Source organism: Falco peregrinus, chromosome 6 (assembly GCF_023634155.1).
Source record: "Falco peregrinus isolate bFalPer1 chromosome 6, bFalPer1.pri, whole genome shotgun sequence".
Classification (NCBI taxonomy): domain Eukaryota; kingdom Metazoa; phylum Chordata; class Aves; order Falconiformes; family Falconidae; genus Falco; species Falco peregrinus.
In genome coordinates this window covers 17,523,634-17,536,545 of record NC_073726.1, presented here as the reverse complement: position 1 = coordinate 17,536,545, position 12,912 = coordinate 17,523,634, and the positions used below count along the sequence as shown (strand labels likewise).

The 12,912-nt window shown below is 39.5% G+C and overlaps 1 protein-coding gene across 2 annotated transcripts in view; it reads right to left on the bottom strand.

Annotated features, from left to right (window-relative positions):
• The window catches only part of RELN (reelin), a 298,010-nt gene that overhangs the window by 159,937 nt on the left and 125,161 nt on the right, over positions 1-12,912 (bottom strand). For both annotated transcript variants that reach the window (XM_055807624.1, XM_055807623.1), the window contains exons 5-6: positions 6,613-6,645; positions 4,928-5,006 (exon numbers count right to left, since the gene is read on the bottom strand). In XM_055807624.1, coding sequence (XP_055663599.1) covers positions 4,928-5,006; positions 6,613-6,645 — 112 coding nt within the window. The remainder of the gene's footprint in view (positions 1-4,927; positions 5,007-6,612; positions 6,646-12,912) is intronic.

Sequence of the window (12,912 nt, the reverse complement as noted above, 5' to 3'; positions counted from 1 at the left end):
TGTACAGTCTTTCTTTTTTAAATGTACTGAATCCCCTGTTGTCTACAGACCTACTGTTAAAACTGTTTTGTATAGAAACATACATAATGCCAGCATCTCTTCTTTACTAATTTACGCAGCTCCTTCCCTCCCCCCCCCCTTTTCTGTCTGAACATTAAATCATTTATCATAGGATTATACAGAATATTTTTTCTAGATTTGTTCTTGTTAGGCCTATTGTAGTTCTTACATAGTACCTTTTTAAAACTTTCCTCTGCAATTTTATGAGGTTACATAGAGGAAAGATGGTCACAGAAATGCGTGCTCGACGACCTAGACAGTCTTCTAGATACCACCCATCTTGGACCTCTTCTCATCCATCTATCTCCTGGCCCTTTCCTGGCAAGCAGTACATTGTGCAGATTCCCTTTCCCTACAGAGGAAGTAAATTACTGCCATGGTTCCCGAGATTTCTGAACACACTCCTGCCAGTTTTCAGCAAGTCCCATGGACCACCAGTCAACTGTACTATTAGACTTTTCATTGTAAAGTGCAGTCAACATTACTGTCTTAATTAGTTCTGCAAGTCAGCTGTGAACCGCTTAGCATGGCTATTCGTGCTATGTTTACTGTGGAGTGGGAGTCACTTGCCTTACCTTATCTTCCACAGCTAATACATGTTAGATATAAAATACACTCGACATTGACGAATGTATGAAGCATGCTTTTTCTCACAAGCCAAAGAGATCTTTGTAAAGTTAGTGGCAAATGAGACCCAAGAAATGATGAAACCTTTGCTTAAGTAAGCAGGCTTCTGCCTATTGGTTGAGGACTTCAGAAATAATTATGTTCTTACACGACTGCACAGTGGAAGAATATAAAAATTAGTTGGACACACCATAAAAGAAAATCTTCATTGTGGTTGAGTGCCAATAAAATGAGATGAGACATGCTCCCATTCCTCTATTTCCAACACAGAAATTCTCCCTGCTTCCTTCTCCTTATGTGTCCTCCCTCTCCTGCTGCCTCCTCCTCTCCTTGTCCTTTCTCACCTTACCAGTTCATCCTGCTTTCTTTCAATCACCAAACTGTGGTTTAGGTCAGGAGCTCACTCCCAGATGCTTTGATTTTTCTGTCTACAAAAAGCCCCATCCCATCCTTCCCTTTCTCCTCCCCTTGCAGCTCCAAGAAACACTTGTAGCCATCCCTCCCCTGCCCCTGAGCCTCTGAAGAAACAGATGGTTGCTGGGCAGAATGTGTCTTTGAATGCATTTGAAAGACCAGAAATCCATAAACAAACAGGCAGTCCCGCTCAAAATCATACAGTGCCCTTGTTCTTTGATGTGAGGCCTGTCCTAGTGATGGGGTGACACAGGCTCTGCTGGCATTCATAAAATTAGACACACAGAAGCTATAAAATGCTTTGCTTGTGCACTGAGACTTAGACTGTACATCTCTGCCAGAGCTGCACATGCCAGAAAGCGGATCAGGAGTGGGACAATACTAATCGTATCCAAGCCACTGTTATGTATGATATGGGAAGAAAAGATCATAGGAAAATACAAACACTTCTCTTTTCATCTTTACACAAATAATGGTTTCAGAAATTATTAGAGTGGCTTAGTCTAACTGGCCCCTGGTGACACGGCACTGCTGGAGTATTGGTACACACAAGGCAGCTGCTACCACACACTCCGAGCACAGCAGACCAGGGACCAAGCAAGGCTGGAAATACTGCTCCAGCAGTTACTGCAATTGTTTGTGCTAAAGATGCGATTTTAGCAGGTGCCAGGGGAATAAAATGCAATTTTAGGGTGGATGGTGTAAACTATTAATAATCCCTGATTTAACTCCCACTAGACAATCAGATGAGAATGAGCTTTCTGCCACTAAGCAGGTCTCCACTGTAGGCAGAGTTACTGTAGAAATCCTTTATGCAGAAAAGCTCATGGCACCTCAATATAGTTTTCTTTCATTTTTGTGCTCCACTTGTATTTAGCATTGCAGAAGATGTTGCCTTTCTGGTGATACTACAGGAAAAACTGTCCCAGGATTGTGGCGAGGTTTGGGACTCTCCTGCCCAGCACACACCTCTGCACTGGCCCACCAACCAAGGTGGGTCAAGGTTATTCCAGGGGGAGCAAATCCGTATCTTGGAGACAAAAGGAGCAGGAGACCGGGGGCAATTTTAGTCTAAAATTTCTCTGTTGAGACTTCTATAAAGCAAGGATGAATTTAAAGATGAGAGAGCAATGGATAAATAAATTATGGAGGTTCCCAACAGACAGGCCCTCTGCGAGTTATGAGACATCTGCAGGGAAATAATGCCTCCTCTCATTTCTTTCCACTCAAGTCCATTTAACACACTGCTGCTAACGCTATCTACCTTGGCAGCTATTCTGTAACCCATTAAGAGTCCTTGATCTATTCATTCCCATAAAGAAAAGAGGTGGGTTTTTTTTATATTATAGTATTGCAGGTCCTTAATGCATCTATCCAGAAAAACATTTAAAGGGATGATACAAAAGGAACAAAAAGAGGAAAAACAGTAGGCACATATCAAAAAGTATTACAGTTAATATGTGCAAAAGAAAAATATCCATAAAATTCCATAAAACACAGTTTTTTAAAATAGAATGATGGAACTGTGAAAGACCTGCACAGATGGAAAATTGTGACAGACCTTAATAAAAAGGAAAATGAATTCAGATTTCACAGAACATATGCATTCCTAACTAACAAATGCAGGTAACGGCTAAAATGTCCGTCACGAATTTATTTGAACAAGATTAACCAACCCAGGAAAATATTTCTGTGTCTTACATGAATTAAATCAATAAAATTAGTTATGTTTATGAAATAGGATTGGAAGGAGTAGGAAACTCAGTAAGAATCTCATATAAAAAAGGAGACTCCAACCTTCAAAACTTCATGTTAAGGACAATTGATGTGTTTATCTGGGTATAGTATGACCAGTAGATATACTCACTATACAGAACAGCATCGGTTTTATACTATAAGAGACCTGTATCTTCTTTGGTGATGATGCATGTACCTATATCATATGAAATGGTACCCTATCACTGTGGTATTTGTGGTGGTAAAATTATTAATATTTAAGATTGAGAAGTTTGGCTAAGCATGATCTTAGCTAAAAGAACATTGCTTTTGACTAAAAGCTACCAGTGATTGCTTCCAACTCCCTACTTCTGAGCTAAGGTGACACTGGGTGTGCTACTCCTATAGGCTCCACCAACAGCCATCTCTCCATATTGTCCTGTTATTTACTGTTGGAGTCCTTAGAACTGTGACAGTGACTTAAGGAGTCCATCCCTCCCAAAGACAGATACTTGACTTTATTAACACTGAAATGATTGCTTTTTCCTTGTATCTTTCCTTGTTTTCTGAAACAGTGTTTGGGTTGGGTCTCTGCAATCACGGAAGATGGGAGCAGAGGGGGAGATGGTGTCCAAGTGCTCTCTCAACTATGGTCATAGTTAATAAAGCTTCTGCCTGACCTGTCCTAAATTATACTTGCCTTATTATGCACATGGATTCCTGAGGTTTTTCAACATCATCTACTGGTTAAAGAATGACAACTACCTGTGCTTGCTGTTTCAGATGTACACTGTGATAATATGAATGACCCTACTCAGGAATCCTATTGAATGAAAAAAACCTAGCAATTGGGAGCTGCTGTATAGAGCTGGGAAGGGAAGGCTTTGCTTTCCTACACAATACAAAAGTTTTGAAAAAGTTTGCTTTCCACTAAAAAAGAAAAAAATCAACCTTACAAATTGCCCATGAGCCAGCAGTGTGCCCTGGTGGCCAAGGAGGCCAATGGGTCCTGGGGGGCATCAGGAGGAGCGTGGCCAGCAGGGCGAGGGAGGGGATCCTGCCCCTCTGCTCTGCCCTGGTGAGGCTGCACCTGGAGTGCTGTGTCCGGTGCTGGGCATCCCAGTTCCAGGGAGACAGGGAGCTACTGGGGAGGGGCCAGCACAGGGCTACAGAGTTGAATAGGGAACTGGAGCATCTCCCTTATGAGGAAAGGCTGAGGGAGCTGGGACTGTTTCACCTGGGGAAAAGAAGACCTGGAGGGGATCTTATCCATGCATACAAACATCTTAAGGGTGGGTGTCAAGAGGACGGGGCCAGGTTCTTCAGTGGTACCCAGCGGCAGGACAAGGGGCAATGGGCACCAAGTGCAACACAGCGAGTTCCACCTGAATAGAAGGAAAAACTTCTTTACCCTGAGGGTGACAGAGCACTGGCACAGGCTGCCCAGAGAGGCTGTGGGTCTTCTTCTCTGAATATACTCAAAACCTGCCTGGACTGACTCTGCACAACCTGCTGTAGGAGAAGCTGCTTTAGCAGGGGCGGGACTAGATGATCTCCACAGGTCCCTTCCAACCCCAACCATTCTGTGATTCTGGGATTTTTAGCAGCTGAAAATTAGGTGGAGACATTCAATTCCAGTTAATTTTTTCTTTTGAATTGTTTGGAAACATTTGATTTCAGTTTAGAAGGAGTTTTTCCTATTAGCTTCACCAGAAATATGTATGACATGAACATGAAAAAAAATATATTGAAAAAACAAAGTTTCATTATTGAAATTCATCACATTTTTCATGAAAAGCTATGATTTCAAGAAATCAAAATCTTCATACAAAAACATTAGCTAAGCTCAGCTCTACTCCTTTCTGGTTTTGGATTAATTCAAATTTTGAAGTCAATGAGAATTTTTCACTCAATTTCTCAGTCACTCATTAGTCAATTAATTAATAAACTACTATATTTAGACCCCAATGGAGCAAAGACACACAGAGGCTTACACCAATGTGAGCTGAGGTATCTAGTAATTAATATAATACAAATACTTCACTATAATAACCAAAATGTTTTAATTTGCTCAAATGTGTACAAAAGAAAGCAGAAGTCTGAAACTTACCACATAGCAGGATTCAGTTCTTGCTGATGGTAAGAGTCAAAGTCATCTCGTAGGATAATGCTGTCACTGTGAATTTCAGCTACAAAGAAATGAAAACACTGTATGAAAATAATGCAGTGTAATCACCCGGTGTTTTCTACTTAGGACTAAAGCAATGCATTGTAAAATGAAAAAAATCAGCTTTTTAAAGTACACTAGTTACAAAAGCAGGGTATTCCCAGTTACAAGGGGTTTTTGCTTACTCTGGATCATAATAGTACCACATAAAAGTAAGACATGTCCCAATCTATCACCAAAGTGCAATGACTATGAAAAGATGCAGACATCAAGTACATATCAAATGTTTTAAGAACTTTTGTTCCAACTTGTTTGTTGTTCTGAATGGTCAGAAAAAAAATATTCTGAATCCAGATTTTTGAAACACTGGCACAAGCAGGGAGATGTCCTAGTGAGTGTACTACACTTCTAATGGGCAGGGGGTTAATTCTGATAACTCATAAGCAAAAATCTATGAGCTCGCTGGAATTTCTTTGCTGCTATCAGTGGAGCTGGCAGTAAAGGTCAGCTGATTTAAGGAATATAAACTGGGCTATGTTACACAAATGTTTCTAACCATCAGTCTGCAAGTTTGAGGCCCTGATTTTCCCCCTAGATTTCCTGTATCATTTACATACGATGATAAAAAAAAAATCCCAAAACTTTGGCACATGTATTTGTATTGGACAGACACTTTTCTACAAATACTCAAATAAATGAAGTAGCTGTCATCTGCTATTCAGACTGAGCAAGAATGCCAGATTCTGTCCCGGACTAATCAAATTGCAACACAGGTCTGATGTGTGCTCCATGTCCTGCTTGGAGAGCAGGAGAAGCAGTGCCCTGCTCCTGGGTGCACCTTGGACGTGCACTAGGACAAAACCTTCCTCCCAGTGACTCAGCACAGGTGTGACAGTGCTGTCTCACACTGGGGGTTATGGGACAAAGCATCATGGAATGGTTTGGGTTGGAAGGGACCTTAAAGATCATCTAGTTCCAACCCCCCAGCCATGGGCAGGGACAACTGCCACTAGACCAGGTTGTTCAAAGCCCCATCCAGCCTGGCCTGGAACACTGCAAGGGCTGGGGCAGCCACAGCTTCTCTGGGCAACCTGTGCCAGTGTCTCACCACCCTCACAGGAAAATAACTTCTTCCTCCTATCTAACATAAATTTACTTTCTTTCAGTTTAAAGCCATTTTCCCTTGTCCTATCACCACATGCCCTTGTAAAAAGTCCCTCTCCAGCTCTGCTGTTGGCCCCTTTAGGTACTGAAGGCTGCTACAAGGTCTCCCAGAGCCTTCTCTCCTCCAGGCTGAACAACCCCAACGCTCTCAGCCTGTCTCCATAGCAGAGGTGCTTCAGCAGCCCTGGTCCTCAGCCAAACAAATGCTGCAATACACAGCTAGGAAGAAAAGCTCTGCAGCATGGTATACTCGCACTGCAAGGGCTCAAGGGCAATACATAAACAGCAATAAAAATCACAATGAAAAACCAACTAATCAGAATTAGACATAATTCAACTGATTTTATATGAGTCTCATTTTTATTTGAATTCCCCAGAGCTAGTTTCATATGACCTTACAGATTGTTTATTATAATAAAGTTAGGGATTCTGAGTTTTAGTAATAAGAATGACAAATCACCTACCTAGGTGAGGATGTAAGGGAGCTTCTGTCGGGGCTGCAGAGAACAAAGACACACAATGCATGAATATCTTCTATGATCAGGGCTTAATTGCAGCATTAAAAATCAATTCAACATAAAACAAATTGTACTGTACATGTTCTCCTAAGTCAACTATCCTGACAGTTTAATTATGAAAAATGTGATACACACCAAAAGTTATAAAAATATAATAGGAAAAAATATTCTCTAATTAATTAATCATCAGTAATAAATGAAAGACAGAAATAGTTGTACAGCAAGGTAAGAAAGATCACTTCCAGTCTAGGATTATGACCTATATTAGAAATAATTTGGATTAAGATTCAGTAATTCAGTGATTGATGAAGAGAGTGGGAATTAGGCTGAACAAAAGAAATAGCCCAGACAAGGCAAAAATGCCACAACTGACCATTTATACTACACCGGACAACATTTTACTGGTTATAGTGTTGGGAGAAAAAATCCTGGTATTCCTAGTGCAACAAGTAACAGATTACAACTGTAACAAGTAACAGTAACTCTGCAAATCACAGAATCAAACCCTTATTTTAAAGCACATTTTCACATGCATTGCTAAATCAATGCCCCAGTAGGTCTTTGTCTTCCAAGAAACAGCAGAATATCATGATGACACCCTGCATGGTTGGCATGTGTGTAAAATGACAAAACTTCCTTATTCTCCTAACACTTTGCAACAGGAGACTGGGTGTAACATTACACAACCGAACACAGAATGTATCTGAAAGGGCATAGCTACATAAAAAAGATGGGGAAGTCTAGGACCTGGCTACACAGCCTGCTAGATACTCCGTGATAGCTACTACATGCATAGCCTTGTCCAATCTTAAATCCAAAGTAAGTTACACCTCTTTCGCCGAGGCACAGAGGGTACATATAAGCAAGCTCCTGGGGAACTGCCACATCTTTCGCTTCTCAGTACCTCGCCCATGAAGTTGTATTTCTAGATGTATTTTGTACTTCGGTAAATAGAACACCAAAAAAAAAAAAGAATTTTTGAAACCAGGATTTTTTTGATGATTCTGTATTTCTTGTTGGGCACTGACCTAAATTGTATCAGTACTCCTGATTTCTTTAGCATATTTGCAAAATTTACTGAAGTACTGCAATTTCTGTCATAACATCTGACAAATGAAAGATAGATTAAAAATAAGCATAAAGATGAATGCAGCAATCTGTGTAGAGCCCTCACAGATAGTCATTTGAATAGAAAGTCCAACACAAATCTCAAGAATTTTGTTTTTCTCTTCCTGCTTTCTTCTTAAACACTGGGTTTGCATGGAGGCGTGACATTCTGTAATGAAATTGCAACGTTTCATGGGGAAGTTGGTGATTATGAAGACTGAGAAAAAAACAACTGAGTTATCTGCAGACCAGAAAAGAATGGCAAGCAGTCTGGATTTGCAATGGCCAAGACCTCATACCTTGACAGAAAAAAATCTGGAGCACTACAACTCTATTTGCACATTACACTTGGCACTGCCTCCAGGTTAACGCTGGGCTGCACTGGTGGATACTACACAGGAAAAGACTGCATTTGTCCCCTGCAGTCCCAGGCACTGTTTTTCTCCATGGAGGCATGTAAAAATTTCTCTAGAAAACCTTTAAAAAATGTTTGCACAGAAGAAATAGATTAAACTGGATTAACTGAATTACTTCCCAGATTGAGCAATGTATACCATTCTGGATTCTGCCTGTAGGAAAAGAAGCACATTATGGCATGGAATTTTAAATACTCCTGACGTTGTAAGAGATTAAGCTTAAAATAAGACCCCTGTCTCTGATGCTCTGTATGGCTGCTTTTCATTAGTTCCAGATCTTTACTAAGAGATGATGCATTGTGAACACAGGTGTGGCTGAGGGCCACTCTGCTAGTGCTCATCTATGAGGAGGATGGTCACATCAGGCCACATCATGGGCAGACTCATTAGTTGCCCAAGCAAATTTCATTGGCCTTTGAGAGTAACTTAATTGACAGATACCTTCCTCTCCGATGACAGTGGTTCAGACCTCAAAATAAAAATGAAAGACTAGATAATCATTCGTCTCAGGTCGCTTGGCATTGCTCTTTGGAAGAGACTTTCTGTGGAAGATGGTCCAGTATAGGATACACACAGTCACTAGCTATACTTTCTGAATATTTTATGTGAAATTTCAGCATTTAGCCAAAAGGTACACATATAGCACAAACCTGAAATCTTTAAAATTGCAAACTCCTTTGACTTCAGCATTTTTTAAAGTATAACTGGCTGTCCATGTGATTAAAGAATACAAAATTGAAATAAATTAAAACCTGAGAATTTTTCCTAAAATAGCTCTTTGATTATACGCATAGAATATTGCAAAACAAAACTGCTTTTCAATAGACTGAAATGAAGGAAACTGTGCAGATGCATACTAGTACATTCACTTCAAAAACTAGAGGTGGAATTAAGCAAAGAATGCTGGACAAAAGGTTGCTCTTACAAACAAAGACTTTATGTTGAGGAGGGGTTCTTTCCCAACTCTTTACAGGATCTGAGAAGCCCAAGAATTTTTGCCCTAGGTATTCCTTCATCCGATTTGTAATTCGAATTCCAGAGCTGAATATGACAAAAGACTGTGAAGGTACGTTTAATGAGAGCTAAACCTAGACTTTAATCTCCCTATGAATAATTTCTGTATTACATATTATACTTCATAACAGCACTGTGTTGATCTCAAAGTGTTATAGTTGAGGTCCACAAAATAATATTAATTCAGAATATCACACAAAACCAGTTGTTGTAGTTTTAAAATATTTGCAGATCTGCCTTTTTCATCAACTTCTAGAACTACTTATTTTAAGACAGTATTGTACAGTAGACCATACAATGTGGCTGAAGTCAAATGGAGTTTCCGCACATAACTGACAAAGCTAAAAAAATTTAAATATATGGAGTAGCTATACAGTGCAAAGATATAAAATGTTTACAATTTAAAAATAATTCTACAATACTTCAGAGTGAGAGGGGGGGGAAAGGCTGTCTTAGTCTATATTTTAAACCACAATTTGCCTTCTTAGATGCTCCTTAGGCACATGGTTGGGTGGCTGTAAATTTACAATCAGTATTTGTGTGGCTCCAAAATGCCTCTTAGCTTAAATGAGAATGTCGTACCTTTTAAAAAAAAGTAAAAGAATTTGTTATTTGATTTTTAACTAGCACCCTGAGTATATATAGAGCTTTACAAGAGACGAATTGTACTAAGCAATCTAAGAGGCATGAACAAATACAATATGAGAAAATGTAAGGAAATGTAGGATGATTGCCTTGTAAGACAAGGCAATCCCTTTGGTAAGGAGAAGCACAGAAGAAAGTGTACAATACAAAGTGATTCAGGGAGAAAAAGGCCACAGTGAAACTGGAAGCGTGAGAATCTTGAGGAAAGCAATAGGGAATTCAAAAGTCAATGGGGTCATTGTGGGGCTCTGTGTCAATGGGATGAGGGAGAATGAGGCATCTTTTAGAGTAAAAGGTTAACATTTTCTGTGGATGAAGTAAGGCTACTGAAAGGTTAAGCCAATAGAAAAATATGCCCTGTTTTGGTTAAACTGGAAGGGAGGGAAGTATGAGAGAAGTGGGAAAGGAATGTCATCTTCAGATAGAGGAGCTGGAATATATGAAGGGAAAAAAGACTGGGTGATGGTCCTAATGGCAGTGGAAAAATAAGTACCAAAATCATTAAAGGTGGCAATGGTTAACAGTTAAGCAAAACTAGTCTCCATTCAGATAAAATGAGCTACCGTAATGCAAATTAAACACACGTTCCAGCAATCTCAGTTTGTACTATTGACACCCATATTCTATAGATCTGTGGGGTCAAGCCTGTGTACAGGGATAGGTGGGGAATACAGGATAAGAGAATATTCTTAAAACTCTCTGGAAAATTGACTTTTTTTCCCTTTTTTCTGAGAACCCGGAACATTTATTTTAAATATAAAGGAAAAGTGAATTACGGAAACACAAATGCTCTCAGAGAAACACTGTGCTTAGAGTTCAACAACCAGCATCCATTAGCTGTTGCTCATCAACTCATCACAAACAAGATATGGAGAGAGATATATTCTGTTTTGCAGATTATGGAAAAGTCTAACCTCCTTGAAGGAAATTAATGCTTTTACTTAGACTTCTGCCAATACTTTGTCTCTACTGGTAAACAAAGTTGCTATTGAATGATACAGACTGAACATCCCCGGAGACAGAGTCAATGTGTTGCCTGAGGGCTGCATTATTCTCGCTGACACTTAAGCCAAGGAAAAATACGTCAGCTCTGAACTCCAGTCTGCTCCTCTGTAACATACTGCTCTGGTCAAGCCTGAGAGCCTGCAATTCATTTTGTGGTTTTTTTTCAGAGTGTTCTTCCACTTTACAAGGTACAAAACTCACCTAGAAGGTCTTCTACAAACACTCAGGCAAAATTTATCAAATAAAAGAGAGTCTGGGCCAATTCTCAGGATTTACTTTCATATGGAGACATCTGTCAAACTGTAGAGTGGTTTCTTAAGAAAGGAATCCCAATCCTATAATTTGTGGCATTGAGTATGAGATTGTGTAAAATTCTGGGAACTATGCTGAAAGGAATGATTTTGCACTAGGAGGGAACATCCTTCATCTTTTCCATCTCTTAGGTTTTATTTTTTTGAGAGTCTCCCCCAGTCAGTCAGAACTAAATTACACACTCACAGATCTCTCAGTATGGTCCTTATTTCAAAGAATGGTACTACTGATCCAAAGTTACTTAGCATACTGTGGAAATGGCATCCTTAACCCTTTAGCACCCCACTTGGTGTGGGGTGAAGGCTGGTGGGGTTGTGTGAAGCGAGTCCCGGCTGCCTCCATCCCTGTACCACAAGCTGGTATTTCCAGCAGCATCGCTGTATTCATACAAACCTAAACTCTTTTGAGTACCACAGCACAATGCAGCCAGGTCTGCTGTTTTGCCAACCCCATTTTAATTATGCTACTTTTATTAATGTATTGTTTTTGTTCTCCTCAAGTCAGGAATAAATATGAATTGATCTGTACAATGATAAGTTTAACTTATTTTCCATTTATTTTGCTATTAGGTCAACAAGTTAGAGATACAGTTAATTAAAGATATTAATGGTGTGAGTATCATTACTCATTAACATCTTATTTGTCCTTAAAAGTATTTATAGGACATCTATCTTTTCTGTCTTTGTTTATACAGTTTTTGTTTTCTGGCCAATTTCTGCTGGATTGACTCTTTTGTCTGACAATTTTTGTCTCTTCTCTTCAATATCCAATACAATTCTTCTAAACTTTAAAGCTTACATCACTTTTCAAAGATCTCCCTAGCTTCCAAAAATATTTATTATATGCTGAACACATAGCTTTTCAAGCAATTATTTTACTTACTTTGGTGTCTTTCCCTATGGCATCATTCCTTATTCTGTTTATATTATACATAGGACTGCTTGTTCGGCACTGTCATCCCTTAACACTACCCTTTATCATCCTCTAACTCTCTTCAAAATAAGAACTACAGTTTTCTTTCACTGCACAAATCCCATTAACTCTATTAGGATTTTCTAGTACACATCCATGTGTGGACAGCCAGAGTGAACATGATTGCTGAGATTCCTTGCTACTTTCACATCACCACGCATAGCCTTTGTACTAGTTATTATGAAGCCTGGTGTAATCTCCAGTGAACACACTTATTAAAAAGATATCCTTTAATCTATGAAGCTGCCCTGTGGTTTTATTTTCTTTACTTAATATGTCACATCATTCACCACAGCATTTCAGTATAGTAATGTTTAGGGCCAGAAACAGACCATAAAACCTAATTAATGTCAACCTACCTCGCTCTTTTGCAAGATTTTAGATGCAAAAAATACGATATTTGCATCTAAATAAATTCACTAATTATTTCTGAAATAATCCTTTGTTTTCATTAATAGTATTGAGGTTTGCTTCAAAGAAACTCTCTTTTATTTGAATAGGAAAATTAATCCTAATAGTATAAGAGTTGTAACAGTATGCACAAGTTAGGGGGACTAATGCAATGCGCATTGTCTGCTAAAGGAACAAGAACAAAAGGCCAGAGGAGAGCCTGGTGCTGGAATGGATGGGAGGAAGGGCAATGGGCAACAGGGTGGTGACTATCTGAGTCAAGAAAACTGTGGCCGAGCTAGAAAACCAAGGGGACAGAAGCCTTGGTGAGGATAAAAATGCAGGAGAAAGACCAAGAGAACCTCTGAGAAGCTTGCACATCAGT